Here is a 21,224-nt window from a genome sequence, read left to right on the forward strand (position 1 = left end):
GGCTGAGTATTGAGGCAGTTACATGCCAGAGGACGTTGAGTGTGGATAAACGGACAGTGATGCGTTTGGTGTGAGGGAACGCCAAAGGAGTCTGCTCCATGGGGGAAGGTGAGCCAGGACCCGCCGGTGCGGCTGTGGCTTTATGCAAAACTGGCGCAGTTGTGTGAGAAGAGCAGAGCGAGCCCAGTGACAGCCACCAGGGTCAGCCATGAGTCCTGCGGTTGCCAGACCGGGTTCACCACGGTGAGGGAGGTCCGAGATCAAGCCAGGAAGTCATGGCCATGGGTCAGGCTCCAGAGCAGCGAGGTGCATGACCAGCCACAGGCTGCAACGTCACTCTGGCAAGGACAGATATCCTTGTTGGCCTGTGCTTAAATCCCTAACCAAGCCAGAAGGACCCAGCTTCTTACAACTCTTTCTCACCTAGCACTGCGTGACAGCTGGCCTTGAGCATGGGCAGCCAAACCCCTGGGAAGAAGGGGTGAGGAAGATACAATGAGATGCCTGCTCTGTTTGTACAAGTTTTCCTAAGACTTCTGCATTTGACTCTTGTCAGGCACAGGATACTAGCTGCACAGAAAGCTATTTTTGTGATATTTCTGTTCCTGTGCAATTAAGCTTGTCTTGTTTCAAACATACCGTATGTAGTTGGAGGTAGCATTGGGGAATGTAATTTAAGAATACTAGTTCAGAGGGTCACAACGAAGTCGTTCTGACTATTGCTGTGTTGTGATTTAGGCGACTCCGGCAACTCAACTCCACACAGCCGCTCGCTCACCCTCCCCCACCCTCTGGGGATGAGGAAGGGAATTAAAGGAGAAAAGGAAAAGAGACGCGTGGGTTGAGATAAGAGCAATTTAATACTACTACTACTAATATATGAATGTATATTTATATATGTATGTCGTGGGTTAGGCCGCTCCGGCAACCAAACCGCCCCCCCACAGTCGTTCTCTCACCCTCCCCCAGCCCCAGAGATGAGGGAGAGAATTAAAGGATAAATGGGATAACCATGGGTTGAGATAAGAACAATTTAATACAGATGATTTAATACACACTGTAGATGCTCACCACCCGCTCTTATGCGAAGCCCGTCTTGTCCCGAAGCTGCAATCCCGGACGAACGCGAGGCCCCGAAATAGAGAGGGGCAGAGAGAGAGAGTACTCCGAGAGTGGGAGTACTGGGAGAGAGAAAAAAAAAAAGGCAACAGAGCAAAAGCGCAGCAAGCGCAAAAGAGCAAAAGCGGTGAAAGAGCCAAAGCGCCAAAGCCCTTCTGTCCGCTGCCTCTCACTTTTATACTGGGCATGATGCTGCGTGATATGGAATACTAATTGGCCAGTTTGGCCTCAATCTTAAGTTCAAGTACAAATCGTAGGGAGAGTCATGGACCCCTTGTCCCGGCTATGCTCCCCCCTTATCCTGTGGTGCTCCTGCACACTGGCAAGAACCCGGCAAGCTGAAAAAGTCCTTGAGACCTCAGTGCCAACTATAAACATCAGTGAGCTGTCAGCGTTCTTCTCAGAGCAAGTCTCAGACTAAAACCAAAACACAGAGCTCTTCTGGCTGCTAAAAACTGCAGTACTCTGTTGGTTTCTTTAAGACTTGTCAGAGTGGTTCCTTTAAGACACTGGAAAAAATACATTAAAAGAGAAGAATAAAGCTTATTCACAGATTTAAGAATTCTTAGTTTTGACAGAAATGTTTTAGACTGCTCTCAAATGAAACAAAGAAATCTGTTAAGGCTTGTTTCAGAAACTGAAATTGCAGGCCAAGTCAAATGAGACTCCATTGGGGTTTCCCCACGGAGATCTACGAGTTGCAGGAGCTGGGATTGTTCAGCCATGAAAAGAGAAGACTTCCGGGGGACATAATAGCTGCCTTCCAATACCTGAAGGGAACTTACAGGAAGGCTGAGGAGGGACTTTTTACAAGAGTGTCCACTGATAGGACAAGGGGAAATGGGTTTAAGTTGAAGGAGAACAGATTTAGATTAGATTTTAGGAAGAAATTCTTCAGTACGAGGGTGGTAAGACTTGAGAATAAATTGCCCAGAGAAGTTGTGGATGCCCCCTCCCTGGAGGTGTTCAGGGCCGAGTTGGACAGAGCCTTGAGCAGCCTGGTCTAGTTGAGAGGCGTCCCTGCCCATGACAGGGAGGTTGGATTAGATGATCTCTGAGGTCCCTTCCAGCCTATGCCATTCTATGATTCTATGATTCTGTTAAAGCCAAGTAGGCATAGATTTACTTACTTTTTAGAAAAACTTTGATTTTTGCTCTGTTTCCCACAGATAACCGCCCTATAAGATACTATATTTAATAAAATGATTTCCCCCCTATTGACTTATTTTTAATAGCCATAGCATGTTCAGTATATGTATAGTGCTTGAATGACTCTTCTATATTCTCTATTAGGCCACAAATAAGTAGGCTGGTTTTGAGGTATGCCACACTAGGGATTTTATTTTATTTTTTCTTTGTTTTCAGATTGAGATTTCTTTCAGTCTTACTTGTGCCTTGAATTATTTTTGAGTGATGCAATGTGAGGTTTCTGCAATGTGAATTAGAAAACCTAGGAGTGCGGTTGCTGCAACTTTACATGAAAAGCCCTAGCAAGGCTTAGGCAGCTAAGCTAATTTTCCTTTGAGTTGCTGCTTATGTACAAGAGGTAACCGGACAATCTGTGCACTGTGAGAACAGCTCTACAGATGTTGACAGAAAGGACTTTTAGTGGGGAAGTGGGACAGATTATTATGTGTGAATTTTTTCTGCCCAAGGGTCACAATATGTTTCTCCCAGATGGCCAAGGCAAAGTTTGTTGATTTAATGTTTGAAAAGCAAAGGTGAGCATGTTTGTTAGAGATCAAGGATAAACTAATGCTGGGATGTCATGATCTAATATAAGCTTGCTGGAACAGGAAGTATTGTGGTAGATGAAAGAAGCATCTTGTGATGTGGAAAGCGTGTGGCAGTGAAGTGGTTTTTCTACTCTCCAGATACTTTCCAAATCCCTCAAAGGAGAAACCTTAGAAAGAGTTCTCCATTCAAGCATTCTCTGCTTGGTCTAATTGGTAAGTAAGAGGTCCACAAAGGGACTCTAGGTGACTCGATTCAAAACTGATACGTTTTGATCATCATGGTTCTTCAGGTAAACAATGAAAAATATTTTCTCCTTTGATACACTCGGTTGAAGTAATAGGGGGACTTCAGGATTGACTTGGTCTCCATTAACATAGTTCTTTCACAACTGCTTTCACACTAGAATCTCACCTGAAGGTTTGAGTCAGGTGCCTTTAATTCTTATACAGGACTTCACATAGGGGTCCTTTACGCTTTAAATGTACAACTGGTTTCTCAATTTAATCCACTCAGTCAGCTTTTCTGTATCCCACGCTAAGCTTTCTCCTGTGATGATGAGTCCTTTCACATATGTCAAGGGAGCCAGTTTCACTTGTTGCCTCTTTCGTCTGGATGATTATTATAGTGACCTGCTTTGGGCAGGGAGACAATTTCACAGTGAACAGTTTTAATGTTTTTGTTCTGCTGTCAAGAGATGTTTGCATATTAATGTTTGAAAGTTCAAGGCTGTTTGCAATCCCCGTCTGCTGATCATCCTAACCAGATCATAGCGGGTAGCATTTTAAAGTATTTTGCCTGAGTAAAAAGAATAATAAAACATGATCTTCTCTGAGCTGGGCCGTAGTTCTTACTGACAATCATCAAACCTCCTTGTTTGTAATTTCTCCTTGGTTTTTTGAAGGCATCTTTATGACACAAGATTATGAGCTGGAGACCCAGGATCTGAGTTTTCTGGGGTGAACCATTTTGCCTCAGTAATGAAGAAGAGATCCTTTTGCCCAGAACTTGTCCACATATTGTTTTTTTACTGTTCCCATCCTCATCTGTTGGTCAGAGACTGATACGCATTCTCCCCCACGTCCCCTTTTTTCCCCAGGATCAGTGGTTGTTTAGTGTTTGCATGTCTTAGTCTCTCCGGGCGTAGCTGTAGTTCCTGTCTGTGTTTGTGGCTCAGATTCACTTGGCTGTGTTCTTCTCCAAAACTCATGTTTTATATTTCTTCACATTTAGGTTTTTAAAAAAAGAAACACTTCTGTTATTCTCCCTATTTGTTTTATTTCAGTTGCTGATTTAAACGTGTATGGGGTTTGCATGGCAAGGTTTTGGTAGCGGTGAGGGTACAGGGGTGGCTTCTGTGAGAAGCTGCTGGAAGCTTCCTCTGTGTTTGACAGAGCCAATGCCAGCCAGCTCCAAGATGAACTGGCCAAGGCTGAGCCCTTCAGCCATGGTGGTAGCACCTCTGTGATAACATATGTAAGAAGGGGGAAAAACACGTGCACAATTTGCAGCCAGAGAGAAGAGTGAGAATATGTGAGAGAAACAACTCTGCAGACACCAAGGACAGTGAAGAAGGAGGGGGAGGAGGTACTCTGGACGCCAGAGCCCCTGCAACCTGTGGTGAAGACCGTGGTGAGGCAGTCTGTCCTCCTGCAGCCCATGGAGGTTAACAGTGGAGCAGACATCTGTCTACAGTTCGTGGAGGACCCCACACCCGAGCAGGTGAATGCCCGAAGGAGGGTGTGACCCCATGGGAAGCCCCTGCTGGAGCAGGCTCCTGGCAGGACCTGTGGAGAGAGGAGGCCACACTGGGGCAAGTTTGCTGGCAGGACTTGTGACCCTGTGGGGGACTCACACTGGAACAGTCTGTTCCTGAAGGACTGCACCCTGTGGAAAGGACCCACGCTGGAGCAGTTCGTGAAGAACTGCAGCCTGTGGGAAGCACTTGCATTGGAAAATTTCATGGAGGACTGTCTCTCGTGGGAGGGACCCCACACTGGAGCAGGGGAAGAGTGTGGGGAGTCCTCCCCCTGAGGAGGAAGGAGCAGCAGAAACGTGATGAACTGACCACAACCTCTCTTCCCCGTCCCTCAGCTCTGCTGGTGGGGAGGACGTGGAGAAAATTTGGAGTAAAGTTAAGCCCCGGAAGAAGTGAGGGCAGAGGGGAGAGGTGTTTTTTAAGATTTGGTTTTATTTCTCTTTGCCCTACTCTGATTTGATTGGTAATAAATTAAACTAATTTCCCCAAGTCAAGTCTGTTTTGCCCATGACAGGAATTGGTGAGTGATCTCTCTCTACCCTTATCTTGACCCATGAGCCTTTTGTTATACTTTCTCTCCCCTGTCCAGCTGAGGATGGGAGTGATAGAGCAGCTTTGGTGGGCAGCTGTTGTCCAGCCAGGATCAACCCACCACAACGTGACATATTGCTTATATGAAGAAAATGTCCATAAAGGTGGCGAGTTCTCTTACAATATACTGTAGGAGTGCAAAACTATTCAAGAGGTCCAGGCACATTCCACCAGAAGTTGGGCCTCATTCCAGTATGCGTGGAACGATTCCTTGAAGTTCTGTCCATACCTTCACAAATGGTAGGTCGTCTTGGAGGCTCTCTGAAACAATACTATCCTTGGCAGAATGCCTTTTTCTAAGACAACTCCAAGATCCTCTACTAGACTGAAGTTTCCCACAGTATGAATTTGCATACAGATAAGTACTCAAAAGTGAGAGATTTTTCTTTTCGCTACCCAAAGAGCTGTTGTCTGTTAAATGTTCACTAACTTCCTTACCAACTTCTGTCTAGTTGGGATTGAATTTATTAGGGTGTATATTACACTTTTGAGGTCACACGTCTACCACAACGTAGGGCAGGGTATGATATGCTTTTTTTTTGCAAAACATTCCCTTTTCCTTGAATGCCCTTGTGATGGAATAGATGTCTGCATGCCAGCACATCTCAAAGAACTGCAACTCCACTGTAATCTATACTTTTTGAAAGAAAGGAAATTACATTAATGGAGAGTATGACCATCATAAAAACATCTTTTAGCTTGTTTTTACTACTGTTGCTTATAAACTTGGTTTAGCATAAATAGGATCATTGTGATTTAAGGAGACAGCATTCCATCTCTTTAGTCTCCCTCTAACATTACCAACTTTAATACAGACGCATTAATTTATACATGAAATTATAGGTTGTACATTGAAATTATGATAGTTTATTCTTAGGTGAAGAGTGTTGATGTGTTTTTGTGGCCAATATGCTCACTACATCCTGTTTTTATTTATGTGCATGCTTTGTCAGAGTGTTCCATCTAGGGCCAAATCTATATTTCCAAGGTTGAAAAATAACTGTGGACCGTAATAGGAGATCTATGGAACTATTTACTTGCAAGAACACCTTAGAAAATGTTGGTAGGAAAAAACATGATATGTTAAGAATAATCCAAATATAATGTAAAAAGCATCTCTTTTTTTTTTAAAGTATTGTCTTTACAAAAGCAAATCTACAAGCTCACATTTTTCTAGGAGTTGGGAATTTAAGGTAACATGAAGAAGATATTCAGTGCACAAGTTATAGTGAACCTCAAGATCTGTTTTTTAGTCTGCTTTATTAAGTTCAGAAGAGCCTGAATAATTTGCCATTTGTCATTCCACAGGGGCAAATGGGCCCCAAGACCATTTGATGCAGAAAAATATTAAAATAATGTTGGATTTATTTATAAATGATGTCTTTATGAGATAAGGATACTATATTAATGACACATACAGGTAATGTGTCTGTTAAAAGGCTTATGAATTCCTAGAGGTCATACTGAGAAACACATTTTTTCCTTCTTATCTAGGCAGTTTTGAAAGAGGCAGATTAAGAGCTGAACTGAGATATCTGAGCTAAAGTTATGAACATACTTCACCTGCTATTTGTTATTCAGAAATTTAGAGGAGAGTCTGTGTCACGGTGCTTACGTTTTAGCATGGTTTTGTTACAAATACGTTTGAAACTTTGTTTTTGTTGTTTCCCCCTTCTAAGGGGAGAACACTAATTTTAGTAATATTCAGACTAAGGTAAATAACTAGTTGCTTTAGATTATTTCTTATCTTTGTAATAGTATCACTATAATATTTCACCATAGGTAAAATACAAAATAATCAGAAAGGAATGCCAGTTTAAGAGGGAAGGGGAGACATGGACCAGGGGATCTGGTTTTCCCTAGCAGTTGTGGGAAGAGAGAGAGGTCTGTGTTCCAGGGGGCATGCGTCCAAGAGAGAAATGGAAAATGTTAAGTCTGCTGGAGGCCAAAGTAGTTCAAAGTTACTTAATCACTTTCTGAGACTCACTCTTGTGGCTTTAGGGATCTTAGGGCTTTTTTGGTATGTCTGGAAAAGAGGAGTTGTCATTCCTTCTCTAACCTGTGCAAATAATCATCAGGAACTTTGATCGCTGCAAAGACCATAGTGTATTCCTTCAGATGAAAGACATCTGATGGTGATTAAAGTATGTATCTTGTTTATACTTTTCCTCTTAATTTTTTCTGTATTTTTCCCTAGTCCTTCAAGGATCTTTGTGGCACTTTTCCTCAGTCACTATGTGTGGAATTTACCCTTGCCTCTAATCAAAGGTTTATATCAAAGAGAGTCTAAACACATTTCCTCAGGAAGTGGTCTGGAGTGGGTGGAGACAAATGGGCTTTTACCCAGTCCTTGATTTTTTTTCATTCAGCCTTGCTTTTGGTACATCCTTCTTCGTTTCTTTGCTAGGCAGTGGCACACTGGTTAGTGTAGCACTTCATATTTATAGCCGGTAGACAATCTGTGCTTTTCACAGAAGCATCTGTGCAGCCAGCTCCTGGCAAAATTGTTGAAATGGTACAGACTGCCTCATAAATTTGGTAGGAAAGAGTGCAACAACAGCTATGTGTTGTGCTTCTAACGACAGCATTGTACTGCTTAATTTTGTGTGATAGAGCACCAGACAACATCAGGAGAATGCGTGGAATATAAGTTTGGAACTTTTTTACTGTTTATTGCAGAGATCAGAATTTGAAATAAAATTTTCTGCTACGAGAACTGCTGCTTATTTTGATGTTTAGGGCTTATTTTATTGTTTTCGAAGTTACTATTACTATGAAATATTAAACGTTCTTAAAGAGAAGAGGAGGGATTGTAATGTATTTAAATCATAGGGTCATCGGAACTTTTCAATGTGTGTAATCACTTAACAAAGTGACAGATGGAATTGTAATATTTCATTGCTCTCTAGATACACGTCTAATCCATAATTCACGTAGTTTTTATGTTTTAAAGATCTAAAGTAATGACTTAGCTCATTATAAAGATATGGGGTGAAAGGGCGGTGTGTCAGGCTGTATCTTTTGGTGAGTGGCTTGAAGTGAATGTTTCGGTGGTAGATCTTCTTTCACTATGGTACTGGCTATACTGTAAGGCAAAACGTTTTAATAAACTTTAAGGAGAAGTATTTAAAGTATCCAGTTTTTGAGCGATTTGTGCACATTAAAAATAACACGCTATTAATGTTCAATGGTTTTCTTGTTGGACAATGTGAGGGGACTTGCCGCAACAGATGCAATAGATTATACGAAGACTGCAAGTATAATAATTACAGCATGGAGCGGGCTGTGCTGGCAGATACAAGAACATAGCACTCTCTTTAATCATAGTGCTTCCCATAGTGTGGGTGGCCATGGGCTGCAGACGTTTCAGTCAGTCCTTTCTCTGTGCGGCGGTGATTGTAAAACAGAGCTGAAGTAAACAGCATTCCACAGGCTTTTTAGGGGTTTTGAGTTTTCAGAAAGTATAGCTTCCCTTCGCCCCTCCTTTTGGCTGCCTGTTTCTGTCAGCTGTAGCCACACAGCTCACACTTTCTACCAAATCAGTTCTGCTTGAAGTAAATAGCATATAATGTAATATGTATAGGCTCTTCATAAAGTTTTTGTTGGTTTGGTTTTGTTTTGTTTTTTGTTAAAATATATGCTACTTTAAGACCTGAATGTTTTGTTGTTTTGTGGCAATAAGAAGTAATCTCTGCACTTCTATTAAGTGCTGTGTAATGTTTAATACTTTTTCAAAAGCCTTTCGTCTTCTTTGTTCTCATTCTCTCATTTTTCTTTGCTTCAATGCTCAGTGTTGTTTTACTGTTCCTCTAAAATGTTTTACTGTCACTCTAACTATTAGCCAAGAACTTTTCCTCCAACCAGAATGAAGAGGGACTTTTTTTTTTTTTTTTTCTTTTTTCCCGGTGGTCAGTTTACTGCTTTGGAAACTAATTTCACCTCCTTAATGTTTGACATATACTGTCCTGGAATCTTGAGTTTCATGAAATAGATTACAATGGCTAAACTTAGTGTCATACAAATACTTACACAGCATTTACAGCAGGCCTTTTTGGAGAACGTGCATCAGCTGCTGCTGAGGACAGTTACTCTAAATCTATTATATAAGTGTGCGGGCATGAAAGAATACGTTTTGATAGATGAGTTTTTACATGGTATTTAAGCATATATGGAATTAAGTATGTAACTGAGCTTGAAAGAAACATCTTAACGTTCACTGGGTAACTGATAGCTGAAAGCCAATTTTCCTGTGAATCAAAACAGAAAGCAAAAGACTGTTAAAGAAGATATATGCATGCTTTTAAGGCCTGACATCATTAATTAGAGCCCAATGACTTAATGAACTCCTAATGTGGTATGGAACCTTTCAACTTTTAAATTACTGGTTAAAATCCAATTTTGAGAACCCAGTCTGCTTGCTTTGCAGTGTGTCTGGAGCGAGTAATGAGTGGGAAAGGCACTTTCCTTAGTCCTTTGTGCGATTTGTTTGTGTCCCAGGTAGCAACCTGGAAAGGGAAAGAGGCTCCTCAGAGCTGCTAGCCCCCTGTATTCCTGTCCCTGCTGTGTATGTCCTGTGCATACACAACATACAAAATGTGGGCCAGAGACAGGGTGACATCAGACCCATTGTTTAACATTTTTGTTCAACTGCAGCAGCTGTTGAAGTGTATGGGTACACACCTAGGGAAACCCACTTCTCCTAGTAGTGCTTGCCTAAGATTTGACGTATCTGTCTCCTAAACTCACCGGTACACAGTTCTGCCTCTAGTAGGTTAAAAAGCAAGATTCTTAGGTGTGGTTACAGGGGGTCACAGCTGGAGGAGGAGGAGGAACATTGCAGTGAAAATTGGAATTGACCCACGTTGTCAAAGAGTGAGTAGTTGGTACACTGATAGTATATATTCAAGAATTCTCATAGAATATGTTCTAAAACAATTTTAGTCATAAAGGACAGGAGTATGATTGAAGATGTGTAGAGATTTTTTTATTCAAGAAGAGATTGCGGCTGGCTCTTTTTTATGTAGTGAGAGAACATTTAAGAATGAAGGTGGGTTTTCATACACAGCACGTAATTAATTTCTGATGCTAATTTTCCTGAAGTTATCCTGAGTTCATGGAGAGGGTTTTACTGTTGTTATTTGGAAAGTCAATCCGAGAGAGTTCTTGGTTGTTTCTAACCTATTGAAGATTATACATCTAAATTGTTAATTAGCCTTCTCACTAACCACTTGGTGAATCATCTTTCTGAGCTGTTGACAAATTTGAGAATATTAGCATGTTCTGCTGGTTAAAAGTGAATGGGCTGGGGGAAAACAGACCTCTCTTATTCTATTTTAAAATAGATAATTCTTTAACAATGCCAAGCTAACATGAATATAAATAATTTATTGGCTTCTGAGCCAAAATAAACAAAAGCTAAGTATCTCAAAGAACAAAATGAGAAACTAAGGATTCTGCTTTCCTGCAAGGCTGCTTGATCTTTAACAGCAAGTGTCACAATTTGCTAGCCAGCTGACGTTTCTCAGAGCACTTTAGTAGTGCCAGGTGGCTCTAGTAAAGAATAATGATTTGTTACTGACAAACAAAAAGAGGTCTCTATTTGAAGAAATTCTACTGGCATTGGATATTTTTGCTCAACTTAATATAATTAGTGACCAGCGGTTGTTGATCATCATTATAGGTGTGTTTTGTGCTTTTTTGCTCAAAAGTTTAGTGAATGTTTTTCTCCTCTTAAACTTTTTAACAGCTTGATAACGTGCAAAGTCTGAACCCAAGTGATTAAAAGTAATTTCTCCTGAATATCATCCTGGATTAGATGATCTTTGGGTATTTGCAATGTCCATCTGTTGAAAGTATAAAAATCTGACACTGGGCGTGTATACTTGTGGAAAAAAGCGTAAGTTTAGGATTATCTTTTTTCAAGAAATTACTGAACTCACAGATTTGAACTAAAAGTGAAACAATTTTATGATGCATCAACTCTTTCTAAACTTAAATTTATTCATCCCTCATTTCCACTTTTTTTTTTTTTGTGTCTGTGGATTTAAGGAATTCTTTTGTGGGAAGCTTGCATTTTGGCTTTTCAAAATTATGGAAGGAAGAGGGAAATTAATTCTAAATCTCTGGCTAGTTAAACCAGAGGGCTTTAAAAAAAAAAAAAAAGGATTTATGGTTGACTCTGGTAAAGCTATTGAATTTCCTTTTGTAAGTTAGTGTAAATGTGTGTTTTATTTTAGCAGCAAAAGTCTCCCCATTTTTAATACGAAGAGTAATAGCACTTTCTGGGTGGGTGTTTCTTAAAGAGAGAGGAGAAAGAAAAGAGAGGAGATTTGAAACAGCTTTTCCTGTCTGAGGCCAAGAGTGGGCTCAAAGCTTGCCAACCTCACAGTTCTTTAGCTTCTTTCTTATGATTTCCAAGGGTTTTGTTAGTGATCTGCAGATGGAGCTTAGGCTTTGGAACTCATCCATTAAAAAGTTGTGTGGTCTCAGCCGCAGTAGTAGTGCAACATGTTTTTCTATGCTAGTTTCACAGAAGTTAACTGAGCTTGAATTGGTGAGGGGACAACAATGCAGCTTCCCCCCCCTTCCCATAATGTTCTTTGTGGCATAGCATTTGGAAATTAGGATCAGGTTCATTCTGAATTGTATGGAAGTATGTAACATTTTTCTTCCATTTTAAGAAGCAGAGGTAGAATATAAGCCTAGTCTCTTTAATAAGCTACATGTATCAGCAGGATTAACACAATTCATAGCACGCAGTAATTTCTAAAGAAAAAATATATCTGTCTGAATGGGGTTTTGATGTTTTTCAGTGAAGTTTTTCTAGTAGATTTCCATGGTCCTTTTGTGTATTTTTGCCATTATTACTTTTTTAAAAAGCAAATTGCAATTACAGTTGTGGAAACAAAGTTAAGGAAATTGGTCTAATGTAAGAACACTTGAGCAGTTTTACTGCAAACACTGAGGTAAAAAGCGTTGGGCAGGGCCGGGTGTCTATAAAGTTGCGTGAAACTTCAGGGACAGAACAGGGTGAAGGGCTTTGTTGCATCAGTTACAGTGTGGAGAACTTCATAGATTCTATGTTTTACTCTCTCGGAATGAAAGCAATGAAGTCTGTGCATCTGGCAACATTAATTTCATGGAAGAATAATATTATTCCTGGATATTTAATTTTTAACTTAAAGTAATATTAACTCAGTCTAGTAATTTATCTATAGATTTTCTGTAACTCGATCATATGCTTAAATGGCAAGACCCTTGTCTCTTTAGGAGTGTTTAACAGAATAATTTGTTTACCATCAACTGGTCCTTCATGGTTATCAATGGAGATTTAGAGGTGGGCAGATGTCAGATTGTCATTCCAAGTGAATAAGGAGAAAAATGAGAAGCTCCAATAAATCCTAAATGTATACTTGTGCCTAACAATTTTACTTAGTGTGCTGGTAGAGAATTTAGCTAATGAAAACCATCCCATAAATGTGAAGAATGTATATCCATAAACTCTGCTGAAACAAAAAAACTTCCTGACAGTAAATGTCAGAAAGAAATGTAGGAATAAACCCCCACCCTGTACTTAGGCACGTTGGCCCTGATCCACCAAATTATTGAAGAATATTCTAAGCTTTCTTGAAGTTGAAACTAAAGTGGTTTCTTTGTGCAAAACTTCTGAGTGGTTACTGGAATAGGCTCAATATGGTAAAGTGAGAGGTTGTGTTGACTAGTTAATCATTGAAATATATGTGTGTGAGTAGTGTAACATTTCATCTATTTGAAATATGTTTTAAACAATTTTAATTTCAATGCAGAAATTGGAGATTTTGATTAGGTTATTGTTGAGTAAGTAGTTAAAGAAATTTTTTTACTAGCTTATGAAGTGCACTGTCACAGGCTGATAATAATTCAGTTGTTAACAAATATGTCATATAATTTTCCCTAATTTACACACTGAGATTTTTAGAAAATGTTGAGAAAACAAATTTTTTTTTGAGTAAACTGGTTCTTTGAAATCTACATTATGTTTAAATCTGTATGATGTTTTGCTACCCTATTTTTTTACATTTTGGTTTTGGCTTATGGAAAACTAATTTTCTGTCTTTTTCCTGGAACTAAGGAGCAAGCGAGCAAGAGGTCTTGTAAGCAAAATTAAAAATCACAGACTTCATTATGGTTGGATAAGTGTGTGGAAATAATACGAACTGTGTTATGTCAGCATCCTACTCGCAGAATTGGTTTCATAAACAGTTGGTGTTGAGAGAGTCTCTGGATTAGCATGCTGCCTTGTCATTTATGGACATATCCACTATGATTCTCCAGAACTGGCTGTTTATTTTGTAGTAAAAAGGTTCTAAAAATACCAGACCTGTTTGCATTTTACTGTCAGTCATTTAATCTAGAGGGTATGGGACACAATAAAACTCTTAAGCCTTCAGGCAGGATTTTAAAGAAAATATTACTAAAAAAATATTTGCAGGAATTTGGTTTGGACTGAGCTGCTGAAAGCCAGCAAACAAATGGATTAATTTACATTCAAACAAATCAAAGCAATGTGAATACCTTGCTTCCTCTATTTAAATAATATAGGAAATAATGTGAGATGTTAGAATCCTACCTGTTTAAAGACAGAAATAGTACCTATTGTATAGCTGTTTTTTTAAAATAATAACTGAAACTGGTGTTATCTAATTTATCATTCACGTTGTAATTAATTACACAGTTTTTTTAAAGTCAAGTTGAAAATAGAATTCGATCTCTTGTCTTCCAGACCTGTGTTGAAAGCAATTGGCCATCTGACTGTACAGAGAACACCTACAAACAAAGTTGATGTACAGACTCTTTAAATCACTGCCATCCAAGAAATACTTATTCGAAAATCTGATAAAATGCAAGGAGGAAATAACACTTACTTCTAATGCTTCCTCTGAATAAGATTTAGTTTTTCTTATTCTACCTGCATTTTCTTCGCAGAGCTGAGGAAATCTGGTTCCCGTCAAAGCAGATGAGAAGGTCAGAAATAAACCTGTTATTTGACCACGTTTCAGAAGTTTACCCTCGGGTATCCATGTTGTACAAATTCCAACAAGTTTACATAGATCATAATTTTCAGCAAATTGTCATTAATGATGTCTTCTCAAAGAATAATGGCATTCTGTGTTACAAGGAGAATATACAAAAGAGAAATATCCTTTAGGATTAAGTGATAGATCCTTCTGTTCCATTCTGCTCTACCTGTCATTTTGACTGACTCATCCAAGTTGGCAAAAAGAGCCCAGTAGTGTCACTGAGAAGTCTTAATCCGTACCAGGCTTGTCATGTCGTCCTGTAATAAAAATCAAAAATTGTTTCTGTGTTGATGTCTAATTTCAGAGGTAATTGTGCCTTTAATTCAAGCTTCTGTATTTTTCCCCATCAACATGAGCGGGAAGATATTTCCCGTTTCATAAGAAGGGGAAAAAGGCTTCAGGGCTTTTGGATCCCTGCTCAGTAAAGGCGATATTGGAAGACTAAAGCACCTCCTTTCCCTTGCTGAAGTTGTGAACAGTAGCGGAGCTGATGTCTGCCTGGTGCTTTGCTGCTTACCTCAGTGGAGGGGCAAATTCTAGTCCAGGAAAATAGTTTCCAGGCTTTCATAAACGCATGTGTTCCAAGAGATGGTTGTCTCTGAGAAACAAACTTCATGGCATAACTCAACGAATCCCTCGTAGCACATGGAAATCAACCCTCATTCCTTAAAAAGAAGTATCAAAAGTCTTGAAAATTGGAATTAATTGAAAAGTGTTATGTAGGAAATGTTTTTCAGTTGCTTAGTCATTTTTAGATACAGGTGGATGGTAATCAGAGAACGTAGTGACTTGTTTTCTCCATTTGTGTTCTCAGAAGTGTTCAGTTTCCAGTCTGTTCTCATTTCCTCCACTTTCCCTGAGTAAGTTAATAGCGGACAGCCTTATAGCCAGTCTATAAATCAGAGGAGTAAATGTTAAATCAGGCCGCCTCCTCTACAAAACCTAGTTGTTCAGGTTTCGGCTGGGATAGGGTTAATTTTCTTCTTAGTAGCTGGTCTGTGCTGCTATGTTCTTGGATTTGGTATGAGAACAGTACTGATGCTACACTGATCATTTCAGCTGTTGCTAAGCAGTCAAGGACTTTCAGCTTCCCATGCTCTACCAGGTGCACAAGAAGATGGGAGGGAGCATAGCTGGGGCAGCTGGCCCAAACTGGCCAACGGGATATTCCATACCGTACGACGTCATGCTCAGTGTATGCGATCACTGTTTGGAAAGAGACTGTGCATCCGTCAGTGGGTGGTGAGCAATTGTATTGAGCATCGCTTCTTTTTTTTTTCTTTTTTCCTTTTTCTTCCCTGTCTTATGAAACTGTCTTTACCTCAACCTAGCAGTTGTTCTTTTTCGATTCTCCTCCCCGTGCCGCTGCAGGGAGGGGAGTGAGCTGTATGGTGTGAGGCTGTGTGGTGCTTAGTTTCAACTGAGGTTAAACCACAACACTGGTAGATACAAAGTACTGTGTTTGCACTCATAAAGTAAATGTTTTTATGTCTTCATGCAAATGCTCCTAGGCTCATCTGCCTGTTAAAGACATTAGAAATCTCTGTGCAGCAGTGGATGTTAAATTGAGTTAGCTGGAATATTACTCAATATAAATGGCATCAATAAAATAAAGCCACGGGCAAGGTTGTTCAAGGAAGCTGGTCATTGTGAGGGCTGTACGAAAATTCGTTAATTCAATTTCAGGCTGAAAGGGATTATGTCACAGAACTTTAATCCAAGGCTGTGGGGATGGATGTATTCTCTTGCAACTAGAACAAGGTTGTTTCCTTCCTGCTTCCTCCTTACTCAATGATGCGGGAAATCGAGAAAGAAATAATTTCTGATATCATAGTATGCCTGGCTGCTCTTCATTTTACAGAATCATGACACCTTGTTATTCTTCCTTCTGAATGCAGCGCTTCTGCCACAGACTCATCCACTTTTCTGGCTTGTAGAATATGGCATTAGTGGATTAGACAGCTAGTGTTAATTGATTTACTACCAGAAATAACTGATGATTATGTAGGTCTCTGATTGTCTACTTCGCTGTAGTAGGCCAGGACTTCTGACTGAGATCATCAATAAAGGAGTGCATTCAGTATTGATAGCTTTCCTGTCATGTTCTCGAATACCTTCTGTGGGGTTTGAAATGATTCCTTAAAAGTCATTAGTCTCAAATTACTGATCTCTCTGACCCCAGGAATTCACACTGTCGCTATGTGAAATGTTATGTTTTTTTTTCTTTTCCAAAAGGCTTTTCAGGGGCTTCATAATGCAATAATGGAACCTGTTACTAGTTTTGAATATTTCTATAGCATCCTGTAGGAACCCCTGTGAGAAAATATCATAGAATCATAGAATGCTTAGAGTTGGAAGGGACCTTCTCAATTTCTCTATAGTATTTTCTGAAAGAGTGATTTCAAAAGTGAAAAGGAGAAACTTATATATGAGAAAACATTGTTTCACAGTCGGTTTTGGAGCTGGTTCTAACCAAGTTCTGCAGTATGATGTGAAATAACTACTGATACAGTCTTTTCAGATCTGAGAATTACTGGAATTTACACAGTGTCAGCTTAGAGGCTCGAGGTAAAAACAACCGTTTTCACTGCTGTTTAGTTAAAAATTAGCAATTCCTGGTTTACACTGTATTTTTGATAGTCAAGTTAGATAATAATGTATAGGATGTAAGAGGATGGACAAATATCATAAGAAAATAATTACCTGATGATTTTTTTGTTCTCAGTTTCTGTCTTTGGAGATTATCTCTTAGAATAGTTTGCTTGTTTCATCTTTCAATGTTCTAACTGGAAAGTTTGGTTTCTCACAACTGCTGAGTTGGCCTTATCTCTAGGTTACCTACTAAGTGGCCCTACTAAGTGACTGGAAAAATCATATGAAAAAAATAATTGTCTTTAGTTGGAGATTATTAGGTATAAGCTTTATTTTTGACCATTATACTGCCTTTTCTCCACCATTTGTGTACTGACTCAGTAATGTACTGTTATAAGAGTATTATGCAATAGAACAGCTGAAAGCATCTTGTTTTCAAGAAACAGTTTATCTTACACAAATCATAGAATCATAGAATGGTTTGGGTTGGAAGAGACCTTCAACTATCATGTAGTCCAACCACCCTGCCATGGGCAGGGACACTTCCCACTAGATGAGGTTGCTCAAGCCCCATCCAACCTGGTCTTGAACACTTACAAAGATCCACAACTTCTCTGGGCAACCTGTTCCAATGTCTCTGGCTTTCTGGGCTGGAAGTGCACATTTTTAGATCATGTCAAATTTTTTATCCACCAGTATCCCCAAGTCCTTCTCTGCAGGACTACTCTCAATCCATTCATCCCCTGTTTTGTATTGATATTGGAGATTGCCCCAACCCAGGTGCACGATCTTGCGCTTGGCCTTATTGACCTTCATGAGCTTTGCCCAGGCCCTCAAGCCTATCAAGGTCCCCCTGGATGGCATTCCATCCCTGAAGTGAATCAACTGCACCACACAGCTTGATGTCATCTGCAAACTAGCTGAAGATCTCACTCTCCCACTCAATCGCATCGCATTGATGAAGGTATTAGATAGTATTGGTCCCAGTACTGACACTTGAGGAACACCATTTGTTACTGGTTTCTACTTCGACATTGAGCCATTGACTGTAACTCTTTGGACACAGCCATCTAGCCAATTCCTCATCCATCTAGCAGTCTATTTGTCAAATGTAAGAGTGAATTGTCAGTATTTGTTTTTCTTTCAGACAGCTCCTTGCTAATGCAATATATAGCAGTAACAGAATTATCACTTACAACCAGAATCTTGTGCAGTAAATGAGCTACATTTTCTAGAGAGAAGAAGAACTTTCTGGACATGTTTTGGACCAAAGAAGGCGTTTAAACCTCGAAAGAGAAATGTTTCAAGTTACTGTTACCAGATTTCTTATCTTAGTTGCATGTAGGTATATCTGAGGCTTTGCACAGGTAATAGCATCTGTAAAAAAATATGTAAAACATAGAGCTGAATTCTAAACGTTTTTCTCCTTTAATACCTACCTGTCTTTTATACATACGTAATACCTCCTTTCGTCTAGACTACAGTATCTCCTTACCCCTGTTTCCTTTGCCCCCTTCTGGCTGTTCAGAGATTTTGTATCTTCCAAAAAAAATGACTGAAGTGATCTGTAAAATCCTGGCTTATAAGTAGTAAAGTGCTCAGAAAAGGAAAAACAAACAAAAAACCAACCAGACAAAACATAACAGGGAAATGTTGGAGGCCGTAGTCAGACTCTGGTGATGCGTAGTAATTTCGTTGTGTCTTTCCTCTTTTGGTTGATTAACAGTGACTTACATAAGGGTAGAGAGGAAGTAATTTTGAAACTGTGCTTCACGCTAAGAGTGTTTGAATAGTTTTATCCTTAGGAAAATTCTGGTTACAGAGTGGGTCACTAAATAGTATATTTTGTAGTGTTGCAGGTGACTGTATGAGTTTTTAAGCTACTCCCTCATTTAGCTGTCATTAGCTGCCATGCTCGCCTGTCATACCCTTTTCAGAGCTTTTTATGTTTGTTTTTCTCACTGGTGAAACTTTTTGCAAGTCTTTCATTGAGCGAACCAACAAACTTTGTGCTTTCCAATCTTCCTCCTTACCTCTAGCAAAAGTGTCATCCCAGGCTTGTTGTTGCTAACTCCTCCTTTATTTTGTTTTCAACTTGCAGTCTGATCCCTTATCTTATTCTGCTTGGCAAACCATCCCATTTTGTAGGAAGTACTTGTCTGAAACCTTGATAGCGTTCCAAAAACAACTTTATCTTTAGTAAAAGTTGCAAAGGACAATAAAAATATATGTGGTTCCATGTTAATAGATTGATTAAGGGGTGTTTGGAGATGGTGCAGTTTAATAGATTTGAGCCTTCACTTTTGACCATATTTAGATGCTTCTACATTTTGAAAATCCACCTTTTTATGTCTTTTTCTTAAGAATGCAGAAGTTGCGTATAAATTACTTAGTTGAAACTCTGTGCTTCTGCAGCCTTTTCCTTTCTCCTTAGTTATAGGGACGTCACCAGATGGCGGTAAAACAGCAGTTTCTCCTGCTGGGGGCTGTTCCGGGAAAAAAGCTTTACAGTGGAAGAAAAGGATATTTAGGCATTTAACATTAAGTCTGCAAGATAATAAAACAATCCTAAACAAAAGTACAGTAAATAAGGTGTTGCAAATGCATGCTACTTATTTGGATAGTTGTGAATTTTCTTTGACCTCTAGTGTTCTTCTCCTGATTGTATCTTTTCTCTCCCATTTAATTCCAGGACTTGTGAAGCATTTGCTTAGGGATGTTCGACAAAAGCGTGCATAAGTATTTGGATTTATGAAAGCAGAAAGCAAGCTAACTGATTTTTATTTTTTTGGTCTCGAATCTTTCATCAGATCCCTCTTTTAAAAAGAATGCGTAGAGTGAAACCCCCTAGGACTGCAAAAGTCACAGACCTTTGGTCTGAACTTTATCTTTCTAATTATATATTTTTAAAATGAAGGTGTTTTTCAATGTTTGCTAATCCTGACCCTCTGTTACAAAGGATTTTATACTTATTGTCATATGAATTGTAATTTAGTTTATGTTTTAAGAGTCAGTGATATCTATATTCCCTGAAATGAACCTCTGCAAAGGGAATGTAGCTGTTGTGATATCAGCGTGTAGCAATAGACAACAGGAAGAAAAGAAAACTGTAACAAATTCAGAGCAGGTCATTTGATAAGCAACATAAAATTACCTCTGCTCAGTTAGGATGCAAAAACTTGCTGAAGGTTTCACACAATAGCTTTCATAAATGAGTTCAGTTGGGAACTGGGCTGTAAGATCTGTCCGAAGGACAGCCAAGCTGTAGCACAGCGCTGAAGAGCTGGGAAAGCACGAAACCCGAGTACAATGTTCAGAGTCCCCTGTACGTGCCTGCAGAACCAGTGCATCAAATGTGTCAATCTGACCTTACTCTGAATCTGTCATCAAAGGATTTTTTTTTATTTTTGTGTGATGTGTTAGAAAGGTTTTATTTAATGTGACTTAAAGAATTCCGTAGTGAAGTTGGTAGAGAAGTAAATGTCGAACTAAAATTTTGTCATTGTCTTTTCAAGATAATGAGGAAATTAAGCAAATTAAGTTACGAGGCCAGACCTTGAAAGCCATCAAATACTGGGGCCTCTTGAAGGAGTGATACGGAAAAGTAAATGTTAACTTCATATTTCTCTTCTTGATCATGGTACTGATCAAGACTATAGGTCAGTTTTTTTGCTGTGCATTAGTGACTACTGCTATCCAGACCGTATCGGGCTGAAATGTTTCCCGAAGAATTGAAACCTGCCTAAGGTCTGTCTGGTTTTGACATGGATGGCCTCCATTGCTATTGCACAGCCACTGAAATCGTGTGAGGTGTGAACCCACAGTTGATTGTAGCAGCTGCAGCATTTTCCTTGTGGTTGATGGGAGCGGCGTGCTCTTCTGCGTCGATGACATCGTGTAAAGTGGCCACAAGCGATCAAAAGACCTTGCCCCAGATATAGTTCAATAGCACTCAGTTCTTTTTACACAGCATGTTGTAGCCTGATACTTTTTTAAATTGCCCTTCTGTTGATTTCTCACAGAGTTTGCTGTGCCATCTCCTTTCTTCTTCTAAGTGGGAAAGTAATGAAGCTGAAACCAGTACATTCATATCAACTCTTGGCTACACGTCAGCAGATTATTATTGTCACTTAGTTAAAAATGTAAGTATTTTGTGCAATTGAGATTTTGTTAATAATAAATCACCAATTTATAAGCACATATGTGGAGTTGTCATTGTTATAAGGAACATGAACTTGATTTTGTTTATCTTTCCTTACCTCAGTTACTTTTACAGCCTTTTAAGGGAAAAAATGAAGTGGGAGATCTCTGGACAAAAGAGAAATTTTTTTATTAGATTATACTGTAATAGATGTTCATAAAAACGAAAA

At 39.4% G+C, this 21,224-nt stretch overlaps 1 protein-coding gene across 1 annotated transcript in view; it reads left to right on the plus strand.

Annotated features, from left to right (window-relative positions):
* FANCC (FA complementation group C) overlaps positions 1-21,224 on the plus strand; it is a 72,194-nt gene that overhangs the window by 19,496 nt on the left and 31,474 nt on the right. Inside the window, exon 4 of the mRNA XM_009982346.1 lies at positions 20,877-20,996. Coding sequence (XP_009980648.1) covers positions 20,877-20,996 — 120 coding nt within the window. The remainder of the gene's footprint in view (positions 1-20,876; positions 20,997-21,224) is intronic.

Source organism: Tauraco erythrolophus, chromosome Z, assembly GCF_009769465.1.
Source record: "Tauraco erythrolophus isolate bTauEry1 chromosome Z, bTauEry1.pri, whole genome shotgun sequence".
NCBI lineage: Eukaryota > Metazoa > Chordata > Aves > Musophagiformes > Musophagidae > Tauraco > Tauraco erythrolophus.